Source organism: Electrophorus electricus, chromosome 6 (genome assembly GCF_013358815.1).
Source record: "Electrophorus electricus isolate fEleEle1 chromosome 6, fEleEle1.pri, whole genome shotgun sequence".
NCBI classification, from domain to species: Eukaryota; Metazoa; Chordata; class Actinopteri; order Gymnotiformes; family Gymnotidae; genus Electrophorus; species Electrophorus electricus.
In genome coordinates this window covers 25,297,904-25,317,350 of record NC_049540.1, presented here as the reverse complement: position 1 = coordinate 25,317,350, position 19,447 = coordinate 25,297,904, and the positions used below count along the sequence as shown (strand labels likewise).

The 19,447-nt window shown below is 40.9% G+C and overlaps 1 protein-coding gene across 1 annotated transcript; it reads left to right on the top strand.

Moving 5' to 3' along the window:
• Nucleotides 1–2,614: 2,614 nt before the first annotated feature.
• On the top strand, nt 2,615–18,773 carry npdc1a (neural proliferation, differentiation and control, 1a). Its single transcript, XM_027003692.2, has 9 exons — nt 2,615–2,974; nt 11,130–11,282; nt 15,428–15,535; nt 15,690–15,905; nt 16,240–16,306; nt 16,743–16,824; nt 17,006–17,085; nt 17,305–17,401; nt 17,847–18,773. Exons 1-9 carry the CDS (start codon nt 2,875–2,877, stop codon nt 17,916–17,918), a joined length of 975 nt encoding a protein of 324 aa, XP_026859493.2. The 5' UTR covers nt 2,615–2,874; the 3' UTR covers nt 17,919–18,773.
• The last annotated feature ends 674 nt before the right edge of the window (nt 18,774–19,447 follow it).

The window sequence follows — 19,447 nt, the reverse complement described above, 5'->3', positions numbered from 1 at the left end:
CTTCAGCTGCATTCTTTCTCCTCTTATTTTGCCATCCCCATGTTTTAATAATCCGTTCATTAGAAAGGAAATGTGTGCTGTCCTTTTAATTTACTTATTTGTACATTTGAGGGATGAGCAAATGATCATTTCATTAATGGTAAAATACTGAAGAAAGGGACTGGTGGGTCTCTTCCTTGAGGTGAGTAGAGCAGCCATCGATAACTAGGAAAATGATTTTTGTTGAAGGTCAAGCGGATTCAGTGAATGATGCTTGTTAGCACAACTTCCACCCCGATTCTGCTGTCTAAGGGTCTAGGAAGAAAAGAGCAGCAAGGTTAATAAAGCTTAGGATGCTTTCCGCAACGAGCAGAGAGAGACAGAGAGAGGGAGAAGGGTAAAGTTAAAGTATGCAAGAAGGGGGAGCCGATAACCTTGGGCAGGCAGCTCGAGCTCAAGCAGTTACATCATGGCTGATAAGCAGAGACGTTACATTGGGAGCCTGAGGACACAAAGGCTCCAGTGTTAACAGGTTCCTTGAAAGGTGCTAAATAAATAGAACTTCATTCATGCATTTTTGTGACTTTTGTCAGAGACAAACATGGATTTCTGGAATTCTGCAGCAAAATGTAAAGTATAATATTAGCTAAAGAGAACACAGGGTTAAGATATTCTACCCTTCAGTTCCCCTTATAGTATACTGCAGTACAGAGGAAAGAAGCGTGAGGTCTCTGTTAAATTCTTCCTAAAATCCCTTAAATCTGACAAATTACTTGCAGAGACGGAATTCACCAAGGAGTGCTCTGCAGAATAAGCTCGCCATGCTCGCCAAGACTCCAGTAATAATGGTTGATCTGGGGTGCTTGTGCAGAAATAAAGAACAACACAAGACTTAAAGAAAACCTATTTTCAGAATACAATAATGACAAGTGAATAAAGATATTGTTGCTCAAAAGCAAAAAACAAGATAAGGCGCTTTTATTTTGTTTTTCTGTACTTTATCAGAATTAGCTTTAATGTAGTTTACACACACCATAATTTCCAGCGCGGGATCCCCGCTTCAGGGGTAGACAACTAGTGATCTTTGTGCGGTTTGTTTCCCAAACATGACAGTAGAGGGCGCCCGGTCACAGGAGCGCATATCTCGTGAGTCGAAACACCTCACCTTTCCCGGTCTGGTGCCGATGTAAACTGCTCTGCCCTCAAAAGAAGCAAAGGCAAAATTCCATGGAAGTTTGTTCAAATCTGATTAGATTAACAGGAAGTGACAGTCTTTGCTGTCACTTTGCAATAATGTTGGTCTTCCAGCCCAGAGCCTACGGCTAACCCAAGGCCCTGGTTGAAGTAAAAGGGCGTGGAGGCTTTGAGCTCCTACACTTTGAACAATTCCCTTTTTAAAATTAGATCATCTGCTCTGTGCGCATTTATAGGAAACATTTGACTCAATTTATTTGGAGATTTTTCCTTCCTTACTTAATTGTACTATTCAGTGAAGCATTAAATCATATTATGGTTTTTGAGTTTACAAATGTTGTTTGTGTTTTGTTTTAGTATGTCCTACAGACATCCCTCTTGAAATCCAAAAGAGCCCCAGACAAGTCACAGACCAAAGACACCAGATCTTGAGCTATACTGGTCGCACTTAAATCTAACTTAAAATGTTAAGTCTATTAAATAGTGCATGAGATTCTGACCTATACCCAATAATTAATATACTTAGCTAAATTACCTAAAAACATGACAAAAGAAGTTGTATTTCATTATATATATATATATATATATATATATATATATATATATATATATATATATATATATATATATATATATATATATATATATATTTCACAGTGGAAGACGTCTAGTAATTTCCTGAAATCATTAAATTGTTGTTGAATACTTGCTCTTTCTCTGCCGCGGGTCTTAGCAGAGTGCAGATAGTTCCAGCTGGGGGCCATATAACTGAAGAGCTCATTCAAATCTTCATTGCACTTTACTTGCTCTTCGCTGACTGTATATAAGGGAAGATTACTGAATGAAGGACATATATTTATTCCTAAATGTGCATTTCTTCAGAAAATAAAGGTGGCATGCTAAAGTGTGGCTCACTGACTCGGCTTTGTTTGAGTATCAGAGAAAAAAAATATTTGACAGCCCCGTGGGGGTTTTCACGAAGCAAGATTGATTAGCTAACCAAGTAATGAAAGTCAGCAGTGAAGACTGATCTGTAGGAGCAGTCTTCACTTTTGACCTTTTGGTGAGATCTTTCACTCTTTTTTCAACAAGGTGAGTGGAACATAGGATACGTTTTTCCATAGCTTTTACATTCTGCGTATAGAACTCTACCCAAAGACGCAAATGACACAACATACCACAGTTTTCGTTTTGTTTCGACAACCCCTTAGCTTTATGAAAAATAATGGTTCACTATTTTAATTCTATTCTTTAAGAGCGAATCATTGACGCATATTATAAGGTATGTGTGCATGAGTTTGAAAGTTCTTTAGTCCGGCTGTTTAAACATACACGCACCTTACGTAACGCGCCTGTACCTGCATCTTACGTCTCACAGGAGAACACGCCCACTTCAGCGTTACGACGTCATGGATTTACGTACAACAACTCTTCAGGCATCGCGAACGAGCCTCCTCGCCTGCCTGTCAGCAGCACCGCCGCTCCCGACAGCGAGCACACGCCGCTATCTTTAGAACAGCCACGACACCTTTGGAGTGGTACAAGCTAACTGCGCGACCCGAGAGGACGTTCTCGTCTCTGCTGTGGTCAGCACTGCCCATCCGTGTCCCTCTCTCCTATGTATGTTTCAGCCTGAGGCATGGGGGAATGACGTCCCTCTTCTCTCTTCGGCGTCCCTCCACCTGAGAAGCGCACTCGAGGATGCTTCGTCCCGGACGAGTGGAGCGCTCGCCCCTGGCCGTCCTTTCGCCCGGGGTCCTATTCTGTATTATTCTCGCCGCTGTTAGTGCTAGCGTGCCAGGTAAGGACTGCGTGCTTTGCATCAGAGGTTCTTGAGATTAATGAAGTTGAAATGTCAGGGTAAGATTCGGGACATATCAGATAACAGCTGTTGTTTTCGATGAAACAGTTGCTCATGCACTTCGGTGATTTGAGTTCGTCCTGATCGTTGTGTTATTGAAGAAAAGAAAATGGTTCCCACGCTACTGATGAGTTTATTGATAACAGAAACATGCCTGGAACAAATGTTCTCCCAGACAGATTGAGAGCCGTGCCTCACTTGTTAAAAAATTTGTTTCTGTTAAACAGGGACGTGCGGTGTCCTTCCCAGGCATAAAAGTAAACCCGAGTTCCGTCTTACTGGAAACAAACGAGAAAAATGTATAATTTCTTTGGAATTTATGTGGATTTATTGTTCGAGATGAACACCTTTTACTTATTGAAATGTGCCATATATTATTTTAACACTTTAAAGGGCGGGCTGTTTAGGTTTTTAGATTTTATGTGCTTTGTAAACCAATTTCTGTGCCAGATCAGTAGTCTAGTTTTAAAGCAATGCGCCTGTAGTAAGATTAATCAGAAGCACTTTGACATTTTGGGTCCTGCTGGCTAAAGAGTTTGATTTTGATCACAGAAATTTGCATAGTTTGTTGGTCTTGGACTACTTCAGGTAGTTAGGGATGCACTTGTCTTCAGCAGTTAAAGTGCTTCCGTCGTTTGACATGATCTGTGATCTGTATTTGATGCTTGATGTAGATTGAGAGTAGGTATTAAGAGAAGATGTAATCCTGAGTCATTATTTACTTCTCTCTCACTATCTCACACACTCTCATGCACACACAGCCTTCACATGTGATCTGATAGGAGATTAACAAGCTTTAGATAAAGTTGTGCATCCTTTAGATAAAGTAATCATGGTATCAAAGCAAATATGTTAATTTTGCTCTGCTGAATATTTGAAAAGCACCACTCAGACAGAAGCTTCGGCTCTGACAAAGTGCCAGAGGTTTATACAGTACAGTGGAGAAATGTAGCATGTGCCCTATTCTTAGAGTCCATCCAGAAAGGCAAGGCAGGCATTGACTATTGAGTTTATTAATGAAAGAGAGCTTTTTCCTGACAATGAGAATAAAAGTAAAGATAAATTCACGACTGCCTTTAGGTTAAAGTGAAATTGGTCTGTTGGCAAAATGTATATTGTCATGTGTGTTTTGTTTTTTTTTAAGGACAGTAGGTTTGCTGCATATTCTGTTTTCCAAGGCCAGCTGAGAAAGGCAGTTTTGAAGCATTTTTGCATTTCTTCATTTCAAGTAAACAGCAAGGAATTGTAGGCAGCAATAGTTGAACCTGAGCACTAAAACTCAAGTAGTGCTTCACATTCCCAGGTGCACACGTGAGCATCAAACCAGGAACCCCTCTGGATCCATTCTGAGCTGGTTGCTAGACAAATCTACGATTCTTATTGGCTATTGGGGTGAATGTGTTGTTTCAAACCCTAACTTTGACTACGTGCTCTACTCATGCTGTTCTCTTTTGTAACTGCACAGTTAGAAAATGTTAGAACAATAGTTTTCTATACCAGAGTCTCCCAGGGGTGACTTCACAGTTATATGCAAAAACTGTGCTAGTAGTTTAGGGCTTGAAGGTAACCCCTTATTGTTTGTTCCACTGCCAGTTCTTTTGATCTGTAAGCTCACTTGATCTCGCCCATCTTTTGCTGGGAGCTGTGACTCACCAAGGGTTCATTGTCCAGTGCCTTTCTGCTGTGGTCTGTAGGGTGTGATGAATTTAGTAATAAACCACAGAAAAGGTAGTTTATAAAGTGCACTGTGGTAGCTCAGTGGTTAAGATGCTTGACCAGTAATCAGAAGGTTGCTGGTTCAAGCCCCTACCACCATTTTGCCTCTGTTGGGCCCCTGAGCAAGACCCTTAACCCTTATTGTTCATTTTGTTTACAGAGTCATAATTGTAAGTCACTTTGGGTAAAAGCATCAGCTAAATGCAATAAATGTTTTGTGGAAATGTTTGCCATTTCCATGTTCTGGCCTCACTATAAACTATAGGACAAATTGGCAGTGCAGCTGGAACAGAAATGGTAGACAGCTTTTCCTTACAATTCTACCATATATAATGTGCTCATAGCATGAGTGATATATGAGGAGTTGTTCACAGACTGTTGATGCTAGGTTTTGCATTGTTCCCTAGTGGATGCAGACAGTTGCTGTGGCAACTGTTCTAATTCATCCCAGTTGGTCTCAGGAGTACAGAGGGGTCTTATTCCTTTGAGGGCTCAGGTTGCACGTTGGGAACATTAACAGAGCAGCTGCACGTGTGTGTGATCACAGAGAGCGGAGGCTTCTCTCCACGCACTCAGCTAGTATGGGCTGCTGAGGGGTCATGCAGGTGGGAGCCTGGTGCACCCTCACCTGATGCATCACTATAGAGGCCAGCCTCACTCCAATGCCAGGCTTTCTGAAGTAGCATTAATCCCTGAAAACACACACTCCAGCACAACCATTGAAATCCAGGCCCCAGGATGCTCAAACATTCAATAAAGCAGCGTAAACATCCACCCTTGTGTTAGAACATCACAGGGTACACAGCACTGCCCATGTCAGCCTCTATATGTGTTTCAGTAAACATGGCTGACACATATGAGAGTACTTTATTGGACCTTTTCATATGTGTCTATTCGTCTTTTATTGGAGGAACCTTTATCCTTTCCTGGAACTGGGACAATGCACAGCTTGTTAGTCATCATCCTTCAGAAGGTGATATAGTTGAATGGGTTTTCATATGCTTTGGTCTAGTGCATACTAATGACACAGACTTGCCGGTGTGTTTAGTAGCGATTAGAGGCAGAGACTGAGTTATTGGTGAATTGTTTTGAGCTTCATAAGCATAGACTTCCTAAGTTCCTTGTCTGTTAACCTTAGTGTTAGCCGAATGCTACTCATTTCAATATTCCAATCGTCTTACAACTAGCCTGACTTATATCAGTCACTTTGTGTAAATGCGGTCCTGCTGAACAGATGTGTTTGATATTCAGATACTCTAGACAGTGCAGCACGTTTTTCCATTTTGGCCTTAATAGCATGCTATTGTACTTCAACATTAATACTCATTAATAGTCAATTAACTCTTTTCATTAATAGAGTGGATTTGCATGTCATAGACAATGCCTTTTGTTGCTTTTGAAAGTTTGATCCAAAATGACAATTATTAGCATGAAATGAACTTCTCTCAGGACAAATTATGGAATTATGATTAAGTATGTAAAGTAAGTTTAGAAAGAAGATGTCTATGATCTGGGACATTCTTCAAACATTGTCATAATGGACCCAAGTGCTGCACCTCTTGTTTTGACTGCACCATATTTAATTTACACAACAACCATATCATATGTCACCAAAAGCTCGGAATTATACTATTTCCAAAATGACAGGAACATCAGTCTTTTACTACACTAGACTAGCAGTAGTGTAATTTGTCTTTATATTTAAGACCCATTTATTACCATTGATTATCTGTAGTCCAGACAGACAAGTATTTATAAATCTCTTCACAGGCAACAGGACTTTGGCAGACTAATTTTTTATTTTGTCTTCAATAAGATTTTGACCCCTTGTGTATTTGTCTTGCCCTCATATGCCTTTCAGTAAACAGCAAAGTTAAGATGACTTTTGCAGTATCTAGTAGTGGATTCGGCTGTAGCCTACATCTATATTCTGGTGCTCAATCCACATTTTTAATGTTTGAAAAAAATATGAGGACAAATTTGAATTGGATTTTAATTTAGTTGTTTTGATTTAGTATTTTTAAAAAAATGCTAAGAGGTAAAAAAAAAAAGAAAAATACAGTATTCAGCAGAGCACATCAGAGTCCTGTTTAAGTATCCAGGGAGGCAGTGCTGCTTCAGATGAGTGTTGGGTCTGCTCACACTGCTGACCGGCACACAGGGAGCAAGTGGGGAATTAGTGCACTCAGTTAGCCATGTGACCAGAAACCAGTTTCCCATGTTTACAGAGAGAGAGAGACTCTCTCAGTAGAACTTTGCCTTGTTCACATAAAAGCAGTGACCTGCATGGTGATTAGCTGCCCCTGAATCCCTTTACTTCCGTGTTTTTTATTTCTCCCGTGTGCTGTTTGAAGTCTCACAGAACCATCAGTGCTAAAAGAGAATATGCACCCACTGGCCATGTTATTAGAAACACCTACATTTTGTATACAACTCACTGGCCACTTTGATACCTTGTCTGTTCCCGTTCACAGCTCATCATGTGGTCAGTTGCTGACCACGTTGCAATGACATGGTGCACTGGGCACAGCAGTGTTGCAGGAGTCAGTGTTCACTGTCAGTGTTACTGCTGAGATGAGAGTGCTCTTGCACACAAAAATATCCGGCCACCCACGGTCATGTGGTCAGGCGCTGTCTATTGGTGAAGAGTTGGAGAATGACAAACTGCACAGCAACAAAAAGTGCAACTAGTCTTCAACTGTAATAAATAAATGCGGGTAGCAGATGTACCACATGATGGCAAATGTTAGCTTTTGATATCTATACTGGTGAGGTTTATTTGCCCACACCGTCCTATCTTAAAACCTCAAAAACTCCGCGTCCCCTGATCCTGTGGTCCTGTAGTTGAAGAATCAGCCATCTGGTCAATCCAAATGCTTTCCCAGCAGGCTAAAGAGTAATGAATGTCAGTGATAAACCAATGGAAATTTCGGTGCCAGCAGTTGAAACTTAAAAACCGTATTCCTGCAGATAATTTTTGAAGGTCACTGTAGATTAACTTTGGAAGCTCTGCAGATGCTTTAGAGCTGCTGTCGTCTTCTCATTCATGGTCTGTTATTTTACTCCATGATTGTGTCTGTTTTTTTCTCATACTTGAATAGGATTTCCATAGCAGTTTGCTATATGTCATAATGAATCAGGATTTATTATAGATTGTGGTTCTTTATACAAACGAGGAATTTGTATCAGCGAACTGGACGTTTAAAACACTGAGCAAGAACCAGTAGAGTTTGCAGGTTAAGGATTCGTATCACTGGCTGTATTGAGCAACACCCTGAGTGAGAAGATGTGGCAAGAGCTGACACATTTCTTGGAGTGACTGACTGACTTCCTGTAAGGAAGGAAAAACAGCAAGCTCTCACAATGGGACCGGCAAGCCCTTCAGTTTCCTGCCGGAGCTGTCTGTCCGCACCATTCCACATGCCTCCAGTTTGTTAGATCTTTAAAGAAAATGCCATTTTTGTTCTTGTTTGTACTGCATTACATAGAAAATAAAGGTTTCTGCAAACCCTTAGTATGGTCTCGTTCCAGTATGTAATGATGTAATGTGCTGCTACTGTGGGCTGTTGTTGCACTTGGTTATTGATTGCTGAGCCAGGAGCAGATGGTTAGAATATTCATCTTTCATCTCTCTTTGTTCTGATTTGCTCATCTCTGTCTTATATAATATGCAGAGCGATTGCCCTTGGTGCAGAGTGAACATTCTGACACGTGAGCAGTCTGTTCTGAGATCAGGTTGAAGGGTCGTGTTGTAGATTCCAGTTCTTTGCTTGATTATGTACCTCCAGGCAGAAATTTTCATTCTGTAATTCTAGCATTGATCATCATGACCTGCTCTGACACTTAACAGTATTAAGATAATAATTGACCTCAGCTTCAGATACAGATTCGCCTGTGGTGAATATATTTGCTTTTGTGCTATACATGAAACCTCTGGACAAGTTGATTATTATTTTATGCAAAATCCATGCTTGGATTGTCACATGAATCATCTTGTCTATAAATTAAGTGGTGTCCATAATGATTGACTTTAATCAGAGTGGTTCCTTTGATGTCTTTGATGTGTAGATATGGTTTGATCAAATGAATGATGAAAGGATGACAAAGCTACTTGACACAGGAGGTGTAGTAATTGCAAGGGAGAGGGGCAGAAGGGGTGGTAGAAGCTGTCGTGGGGGCAGTGGACAAAGAAGTAGTAAATGATGACTGACAGCCTCCAAATGTCAATGAAAGCAGCGGGAGAAAACCGGAGACAGTAGCAAGCACAGTCACTTCAGATCTAGGTGCACAGCTTGGGCTTTGAGATGGTTATGTAATCGACTGCACATCACCTTCACATGGACACGGAAGGCGCATGGCCCGCCTGGCTGGAGGTGGGCGGCGCAGTGGGGTGTATATCTCTCTCACACACACACACACACACACACACACACACTTGCTTCCTCTCAATTAGTCACTGGCAGTTCCTGTCCTGGTTATAAAAGCAGTCTGTTAGCTGGGAGCTACTGAAGTGAAGTGAAGATCTTGAATCTCTTTATAAGAGTTTAAGACAAAGAAAGAAAGACCTAGTCAGAACTGGTACCATTGTAAGCTATACAAGCTATACTGCTTATACCAGTGGGCACACAACAGGTGCATATCCAGACAAAACCATAAAACTCAAACAGCAGGACCGACCTGCAGCCCCGCAGTGCAGAACGCAGTGCCAGTCCACACGAATTCAGTTTTAGATTTTAATTGTGATGACTAAGAAGCATCATCACCCATTCCTGATGCCACTGAACTAGATGTTCTGTTTTGTTTATTTATGTCAATAGGATTATTTTTTTTAATTTAATTTAATTAATTTTTTTTATGTCAGTAACTTCATAAGCTTTTACTTCAGATCCAATGTTTCTAGTAGTAATGGAATATCAGAGACATTACCCACTGAAGCCAGAAAGCAGAAGCCATGTAGCCTGAACTTGCTCACACTAGAGAATGCATAGTATGATCCAGAACATCTGTAGCAGTATTTGTAGGCAGTTCTGGTCTTAATCCCATTACAATCAAATCACTGATTAATATCCTTTTCAAAATGTTTTGACAACTCAAACAGTAGAGTTGTGTGTTTTGGTATATTTTATTATATTTACCTTGTTTGTAGATTTTTTGTTTGTTTATTTTTTGTATATTTATATATTATTATTCAGAACTTTAAATAAATGTAGATATTCATGTCATATTTAGAACATGATAGAACATCTAAAGGCCCACATAATACTATGAGTTTCAAAGGAAATTTATTTATATTCACAGCATATGGTAGATGCTCTTATCCAGCGTGACTTACGTATATTTATCAGTATGACATTGTGTTTGACCTGGGAATTTGACGCATGATCTTGCTTGCAGCGTGCTCTACCAGGTGAGCTACTGGAGCTTTTGTATTTTCTAGAGAGGTGGCTGGTTTAAACAGCAAATTCATATTCATATCATATCATATCGTGCTCCTATAAGTACATACTTTATAAAGTTCCTTTGACGCAGAAGTTATTCTAGAACCCTTTATAAGGGAAAGTTTACTGACTTAATGAACCTTCTCATGCTGATTTATGTGTAATTACTGCTATTAAAGCTTCTCGTAGTGGAATGTCCATATATTACTACTATAATTATAGTAAGCATGAATATGACTTGATGAATTAATGGTTGTCTTTTTTAGCAATGGTGTAGTGGTATTACAGTGTAGGGTTGGGTACCTGCACTTTCCTCCCCATTCACTACACTTTCAAACACAAGATCCCAACCCAGTGAGTTTGTGATTCTATTCTTCTTCAATTTGGTAACTAAATGAATTTCAGTGTCGCCTATGATGGAGGTTTTTGGAGAGTTCATTCTATGTTGTAATATTGTTGGACTTAAAAAAAGATTTTCCAGGTTAAGAGCTTTTATTATAATGTGTTCTGTAAATGTTTTACTCATTGGTCTTGTTTGTTTTGTCTGAAAAGCTAGTTTTTCGATGAATAGCATTACTCGCACACAAAATTCAGTAATTGCAACAACCAAAACTGTGATCTTATCAGGTGACCATGTCACCTGTTGCAGCAGGAGTCTATATGGCAGAAAATATCCTCATCACCTGTTTTTGAAGTTGTATCAATGCAGTGTCAAGGAGCATGCTATGTGACCATTTTAGACTCCTAATGTGTGTGTAAAATACAATGTTTTATGTAAGGTGTAATGGGAACATGCCCTATGAGGTATGTGAAAATTGCTCTTAGCACATTCACCTATGGACTGAATGCTCTTATGTTTGTTTTTCATTGCCAGTAAAATATGTGCTGTGATGGATGTATCTACATTAAGACTTAATAGAGCCTTTTCTGTTTTTTCCCAGTTCTAGTGGATAACTGCCCTGACTACATAGATTGTGCCAAAAAGGGACGGCACTTCTGCAAACAAGGCTCCTCCCACTGTGGCCCGTGTCTCGCCTCATTGGAGGAGGACAATGAAGGGCACTGCGTGTCCCCAAAGAGACGCCCTCACCACAGTAAGAGGAGCTCCAGCTGGGCTCACTTATAAAAGCTCACTTCAGTTTCTAACATTAAATGGCTGTTAACAAGTCCTACTCAGCAAGATTACTCAGTAAAGCTAACGGCGACTGTTCTGTCACAGGCTGCCACCTGAGTAATAGCCTGTATGATAAAGCTTTTCTGGACAAACTAGAAATAACTTTCTGACTAATGTCTAGCTTTGACAACATAACTAGACGTTAGTCATACAGAAGGAGAACTTTACCCGCGCAGACCAGTGTTTGCATAAATGCAGCTTATACATTATTCTATGTTTTGTTCTTTATTTGAGCACACTACTAATCACTATCACTATTAACTACTAAAAGTGTTAAGTTTTGATAACATAACATTAATTGCTTGTGATTGTGGCACCGCAGTCCACATTCTCCAGTATGGTCCCAAAGATCACAGAAACCAGTGTGCATATTACATATATCTCCGAGATTAGTGAAGAAGCCTAATGCAGAGACCGAGACAGAGCCAGTCACCATGGTACTTCCTCTAGCTACATCACATCACACGCTAGCTCTCATCATCTGTCATCGCCTCTCTCATCCCTTTCATCCTCCTGTTCCTAGTTCCTAGTTCTCAGACCCTTTCTTTGAGATTTGTGATCCTGAATAATCCGCAAATCCCCCCTCCTCTCTCTCCCTCTCTCTCTCTCTCTCTCTCTCTCTCTCTCTCTCCCTCTCTCTCTCCCTCTTCCTTTCTCTCTTCTCTTTGCATCATATTCTGTATCAACAAGCACATATAAGTGTGTGTGTGTTCCTCATTGTAATGAACTGAGGTAATAGTCAGAGTCCATTGAATTTGTATTTGTTATTAACAAAAAACCTTATGATGCTAAACAATAAGGCAACAGCTACTCTTAGAAATGACTTTAGATCATGATTTTCTTTCAACTTTTTTCCTCTGTCTCCGCATCTCCCCTTTTGGATTAGTAATCTGATTTGCAACATTTGGACAGTTTTATGTCAACTGTCAAACAAAATGCCGTTACAGAAGAGGATGGGCGAGGGATGAGCCAGCACTCAGATTGTTGTTGCAGTAACATTTCTTCACCACAAGGGTGAAGTCTTGGCCCTTACCTTTAATCCTTAATGAGTCTTCCGGACACTTGTGTCTAGAGCCTCTGCACTTGTGGCTCTGCACTGGTGCTCAGAGCTTTTAGTGTCATTAAGTGTATCAGTGTGGCTACATCTACAGCATCCCTGGACATACAGAAATAAAGCAGGTCTGGTTGCTTCTCTGTAAGAAGTGTGAAAACCAAGCACATGGCAGCACTGAAATCCTCCACCCCCACCCTCCAAAAAAGGTAGACTTTTTTTTAATTATGATTTTTATTGTGGTGTTAAGTGACATTCATCACTATAATGTGCACTCATTTAAAAGAAACCCTAAATGAGCACCTATAGTAAATGTGTTTGGGAGTAGCTCAGTCATGTGGCAGAATCATTTCGTACTCAAGCAACCAAACCGTGTAGGAGAGCGTCCTTCCTGGCTTATGTTGGCTCAAAGAGCAGCAGTGTTCCCTCAGGTCCTGTAACACCTCTCCCCTGCTTCTTCTGTGCAGGCTTCAGGGTGGGTGGAGCATTCAGTCGTTCCTGTATGCTGACACCAGTGTTTGCTATTAAGGAGTGAGCTTTCTTGGGTAAACATTCCAGTCTCAGTGTTTTAGCAAGGCCGGCAGTGCAAAACAGTTTAACAATTTCCAATTTGTGTTTGTTTTTTCTTCTAATTTTTCCTTAGCCTTTTGATAGTATTCCTCTATATTTATATTAAGTGCATTTTTTTTTTCTACATAGTAACTCTGATTGGTCTGATGTCCATTTGTCTCCAGCAAACATATAACCAAATTAGTGTATGAAAAGCTCAAAATGACACTGAAGATGGTGTGTCTTTTACCACTTGCACAGTAAAGAAAGCTACATAATTAGTTGTCCAAGATAGTGAGCACTAAGGGTTATCTAGAAGGTTATCTAGTCTACCTGAGACTGATTAATCACTAACCAGACCTCAGGCTGAGAGAGAGAGAGAGAGAGAGAGAGAGAGAGAGAGAGAGAGGTGTCCCTTAGTCCAAGGATGCATAAGATTAGAAATAAGAGGTTATTAACCAGCTATTGCAGTACTATATACAGTTTACAAACTGTATATGCAGCTATTTTCTGACTGAAATGCAGTCTAAGGACAAAACAGATCACTGGTACAGTAGTATGAGAAGATTGTGTTCTCATAGTGTCCAATAGAGGGCGCTGTAAACTATTAAACTATTGCTGTGTTGACTTTTTTTTAACCTGTTTTTACGCTTTTAAGAATTTTCCATTTTATCCTACCCTACCCTACTTTAGCCACTGAAGCCTTTATGTGCTGTATGTGCTTTTTTTTAATTGTTTTTTTTTTTTAGTGTGTTGCAATGGTGAGTGGCTGTGCTGGGCTGTGCTGGGCTGTGCTGGGCTGTGCTGGGCTCCTGAAGGGCAGGACTCTGCTCTTCTCCCTACTGTGAGCACTCTTCTCCCTTCTCAGGAGGAGACTGCTCATTAACAAGCAAATGCTTCAACTGCCATCTAAGATTGAAAGCAGCCAGCCATTCTATTCATTTTGAAACAATACCAAATTCACACTTTTTTTTTTGTCTTAAGCTTGCGCTCTCTCTCTCTCTCGCTCTCTTTCTCACCCTCACATTCACACATGAACAATCCTTTTTGGTATGTACTTATTAAAATAACATTAACATAATAAAACTTGCGTAGTCTGCCCTCTCCTGCTCATTTGTCAACATCCAGTCATGTTTATAGTTTGTTGGTAAGACGGCTGTTAGAAACCTTTTGGACTGACGTTGCACCCTTTCCTTATTGGCAACACACACCGGCTCTTTCTAGTCTGTTGCGGCTCCCCTGAAGTACAGATGGCATGGCCCACCTCCTCTGACACCTGCAGTGGACTACACTATACAGCTTTGGCCGAGGGGGGTCCTGCGGTAACAAAGCAGACAGTGAAAGTGCTGTGGAATCATATCAGGCATGTCACAAGAGCCAGATGGCTGTCCTTCTGGAGTGGTGACCAAACATCTTCGTTTATCACTTTCTCTCTTCCAGAACCTTCAGATCGGTGGGCGAGGTCCAGCAGTGCTGCGTCTGCCACTTTCTGCCTGGCTGTGATGAGATGCACCGCCTTGTGTTCTGTGCTTTCCCCACACTGTAGCTGTGAAGGCTTATTTCAGCTGTGTGGGTGCCTTGCTTCAGTCTTACCGTAAATAGGTGCCCCTCGTATTTCCCTTTTTCTTCCATCCCTTTGCAGTGTGCGACAAGCAACACATCATGTGGAAATTGTGAAACGCATGCGACAGTTTTAATTTTGACTACAGTCTAATGCCACAAACATACTAAGTAATGTGGCTGTGATTTTACAGAATTACACTCAGTTGATGTAAGCAAGGCACTGAAGCAAGGCACCCACACAGCTGAAATAAGCCTCCACAGCTACAGCGTGGGAAAGCACACGCACTGCGTTGTGTTCTGTGATCACCACCAGGCAGAAAGTGGCAGACACAGCACTGCTGGACTGCGCCCGTCGATCGGAAGGTTTTGGAAGAGAGAAAGTGGTGCATGAAGATCACCTCAGTGATGAGCGTGGTTCATCTCCCAGTTGTTGTGAGTGCTCAGTCTCAGAGCATCTCCAGTGATGGGGGTTGGTGTGATGGCCTAAAGCCCCCCCTGTGGTGAATCTCTGCCTGGCCACACACACTCTAGTCCTGGTTGCTAGGAGGGGATCTTCAATAGTCTTGGAATGCATCTTAGTGTCTGGCCAACAGTACCATTAAATGATGCCGCGCTTTTGTTTGCCTTACGTGGTGTCTCAAACAGCACATGGGCACACTCTTCCTCCCCCAGAGACACACACCTACACACACTCCATGCCCTGTCCTTACATGTTCTCTTTCAGCCTGGTGGCATTACAACATAAATGCCTAGGAGTTTTTGCATGCTCTCATTATTGGATTACCCTCTTTCAAAAATAATCCCAAGTAGATCATCAGACGGGTTCAAAGAAGTGTTTTCAAATCGAACTCATTATATTGTATTGATTTAGTGCCTAAAGAGTGACTGTATCTTCTTCTCAGGTAAAGAGACTTCCCTTACTGACCTAGACCAAGAAATTGACTACCTGTCTTCAATCATTGCCAAGCAGCAAGTGTCAGATGTGAACCAGCCAGCTATGAGCCAACCAGGTTTGACTCAGCCTTTTTGGGCAGCTCTTCTCAACAACTGTGTGGTTCAACTTTTGCGGTGAAACTGCAATGTCAATTAATGCTTCCTTTTCCTCTCTCTGTCAGTTCCGTTATATTTACTTTCTTTATCTCCATTTGTCTTTCACTGTCGTAGTCTCTGCCTCCTGGTCTAGCCCCCAGTCCCAGTCAGATGGGGGAAAGAATCCGTCCAGGCCAAAGAACATGTCTCACTCCGCCACGGCCATGCCCGCCAGCAACGGACCTTCCACTGTGTCCCAACACACCTCCAGTCCTACAGAGCCAGGCACTGACCACCCAGGAAGGAGCAAACACATCGCCATGTCCTTTCCTAGGGACAGCCTACTCATCCGTGTGTATCGGCCTGCTTCAGCACACTGCAGTATAGGACCAGAATAACCGATGCGCTCCAGCAAATGTAGTCCAAAGAATCCCTCTTCTGTGTCTATACTATGCCGCATACTCAGATATTTTTAAATATTTATGGAGGGATAAAAAGGACATGCATTCAAATGTGTGTCCAGATTTGTACAGGTACCAGTAAAACTGTTGGACGTCTGATAGGCCTTCAAAACTGTAATGCTTTATGGGTTTTACCTTTTTTCTTCCCCTTGTGTATGTTTGACTGGTCTCCCCCCCCCTCCCCCTCTCTCTCTCTCTTTTCTGTGTCGTGTATCTCTCCTTAGTCATAACATCTGTGTGCATCATCATGGGGACTGTAGCTATCATCCTGGCCATTGTCTGCTGGGTCAGGTGAGAGGGGAAGGATTTCTTTTCCATCGTAAAGCATGCCTTTTTGAACATAGTGTTCACTAATCATACTTTTCTGAAAGTATGTTCTGTATGGGCAGTGGTAGCTCAGTGGTTAAGGTCCTTGACTTGTAATCGGGAGGTTGCTGGTTCAAGCCCCGCCACTGCCAAGTTTCCACTGTTGTGTCCCTGAGCAAGACCCTTAACCCTCAATTGCTCAAGTTGTACTCAGTCGTAATTGTAAGTCGCTTTGGATAAAAGCGTCAGCTAAATGTAATGTAAATGTTCTAAAGCCTTTGATTAGAAAGTTCCATTTAGAAGAAAAAAAGAATATATTTTTCTGATTGAAATTTATTTTAACATTTGCTAACAATGAGCATATCCTGATAACAGTGTACAGAGGATCTCTGTATAATGTTGGCCCGTATATAAATTGCAGGTTACAGAAGGAAGCCCATCTAGCTGAGAAAGTTGATTACCCAGCCTTTCCTGGAGCAGTGGCCAGCTCCAGAAACATCTCTGTAAGCAAACCTTGAATCAAGCTCTGGAATTCATTTATGCAGCGTAATCTATCAAATCACTTTTTGAAACAAATCCTTGCTTCACAAATACTTGCTTCTTAATTACCTGTAAAAGTTTTAAAACTTGACTGCTATCTCCTCTCTCTCTCTCTCTCTCTTTCTCCCCCTGTCTATCTCTCAGCCAGGGGATAAGAACCTGGCTCACAGTGCCCAGATGTATCATTACCAACACCAGAAACAACAGATGCTCTCATTGGAAAAGTAAACCCAAGCGTTCCTTATCTCTTATCTCCCATGTTGTCACAGGCTCTCACCTGAACACACTTTTATTTCCTTTTTACATCCTTTATCGGTTGACTTTTATACAACAGTATTTCCATATGCTATTAAATGTATATTACTGAGGGTGAATCCTAAGCATTACAGCATTTATTTTTATAACTAAACATTCTTTTTTTGTGTGCATTTGTTCACGCACAGAAACAAATCTGAAACTAAACTCTCCGAGTCTGGAGTGTCGGATGAAGAAAATGAGGAAGGAGACTTCACGGTGTACGAGTGTCCCGGCCTTGCCCCGGTGAGCATGTCCTCCCTTAGCTGTCCTTAAGCTCTGCTGGAGTGGCACTAGATTCGCGCTGCACTGAGAAGTGTTTCGAAACACCCCAAGCCACGTGCCATAATCGCAGTTGCTTCAGCTAATTGCATTAAGTCAGATGGACTTTCACGGTTTGCAGCACACTCTGGAACAGTTTGTTGTGGGGTATTGGTCATTACTCTCATTGTGTTTTAAAAAGTCGTTAAATGAATTTTAGCGATTTAACTGAACTCTGTATGTGTACCAATGAGGAAGCATGACATTTGTTCAGACTACTTTTAGGCTGTCTAATTTTGCTTTCTCTTTGACTCTAGATACAGCTTTCCCTACTCAAGTGTTTTACAGGCTTCCAAAAGATGCAGTGCTCTACTTTGTGAGTGGCTGTTTCTTATATCTTGTTCGCTCACTGTATCACTGTTGTGTGCAGACTGGAGAGATGGAAGTGAAGAATCCACTGTTCGATGACTTTACTCTACACCCAGGAAGGAACCACAAGTGACCTGGATGCGTATAAACACACCCACACACACACACACTTAAAATAAACTTTCGGTCACAAGTTTGTTGACGATGGATGGAGCTTGATGGTATAAATATGTGCACCTGCACACACACTTGCACACACAAATCTAAACATGTCTTCTGCTGGAAGGTGTGACTTGATGCCCTTTTATTAGGCCCCTCAGAACAAATGGAGTAAAGGGAACATCTTTAAGCCCAAAGGAGGATGAAGAGTGAATGAAATAAAAGCAAAAGTGAACTTTTCATTTGTAAAGAATCCTAATAAACACAGTGGACTCTGGCAACCTACAAAGCAGACTGATTCTCCTGGGCTCTTTCCTATTATACATCTTACACTTGGCTCTTGGTATTTTTCCATTCTGCTTTTAAAACAGACACTTCCTGTGCCCATGTTTTTAGTCATCATTCATCATCCATATTTCCTCTTTGTTTAACTCTTGACCTTCAGATTTTTCATTATTTAATCAGTGGGTATGTTTCTCTTTTTCCTTTTTGTAAAGCTGCTTCCCAAAGCTCTTGTTCAAATGTGATTAAATTTCAATAAGCTGTGTATTTAATACACTCTTCTCATTTTGTGCCATTCTAAGGTTCTATTTGAGCACCTTTACCGATGCCTGTCTCCGTTTGGGACAAGCACCTTCACTGCAATGTCCTGCTGTTTCCTCGCTCCTTCTTTGCTGTTTTTTGTGTATTTTCCAGTTTTATACTCATCTAGTAGGCCCTACTATTCACATGGGAAAATTATCAGATGTTCTGAATAAAAATGTCACTGAAATGTTTAAATCCTCAAGTCACTTTGGTAGAAATTAAATTAAACCTTTGAAACATGCTATTCTTTTGACTGGACAAAATTAGTGTTTCTGACAAATTCTCACAAAGGAATAGTCTCCTCAAGCTTAACGGATAGGATTGAAAATTAATAGGCAATCACAAATACAGTACACACTAAATACAGTACTGTGCATCAATGTTTTTGATATGATAACAGCACTGAATTTCATTGTATAATATTTATTCTATATTATTTGTCTGCCAAATGCTGTAAATGTAAATATTTGATGGTATTCCTTAGAAGGACCTCAAACGAAAGAGAACGGCCCTTGTACAAGCATTTGGGGTTCCAAAGTGTCCTGGAATGTGATAGGCTCCCAGATGCCATGTAGGGTTCCCAGTGCAAGCATTCACAATAACTTGCCTTTCCGAATCTAAAAATAAGTAAACAATTATGTTTTTCATGTGTTTTAGCTCACCTTTACCAGCCGTTGTAGTAATTTTGGAGGGAACTATGCACCGAATCCAGAGAATATGGATTTCCCTGTATAGGGTATAGTTGGATAAAATTAAAACTATTTGTAAAATACTATACATATCCACAGAGTTTATCAAAAACACATTGCTTTTTAGAGCATACTGCATTTCCTTTGATTAACTGCAATGTACTAAACCCATGTTCTGATGCTGACACTGATATTACTGTTCACTATCTAATTGTTTGTGAACCAGAGC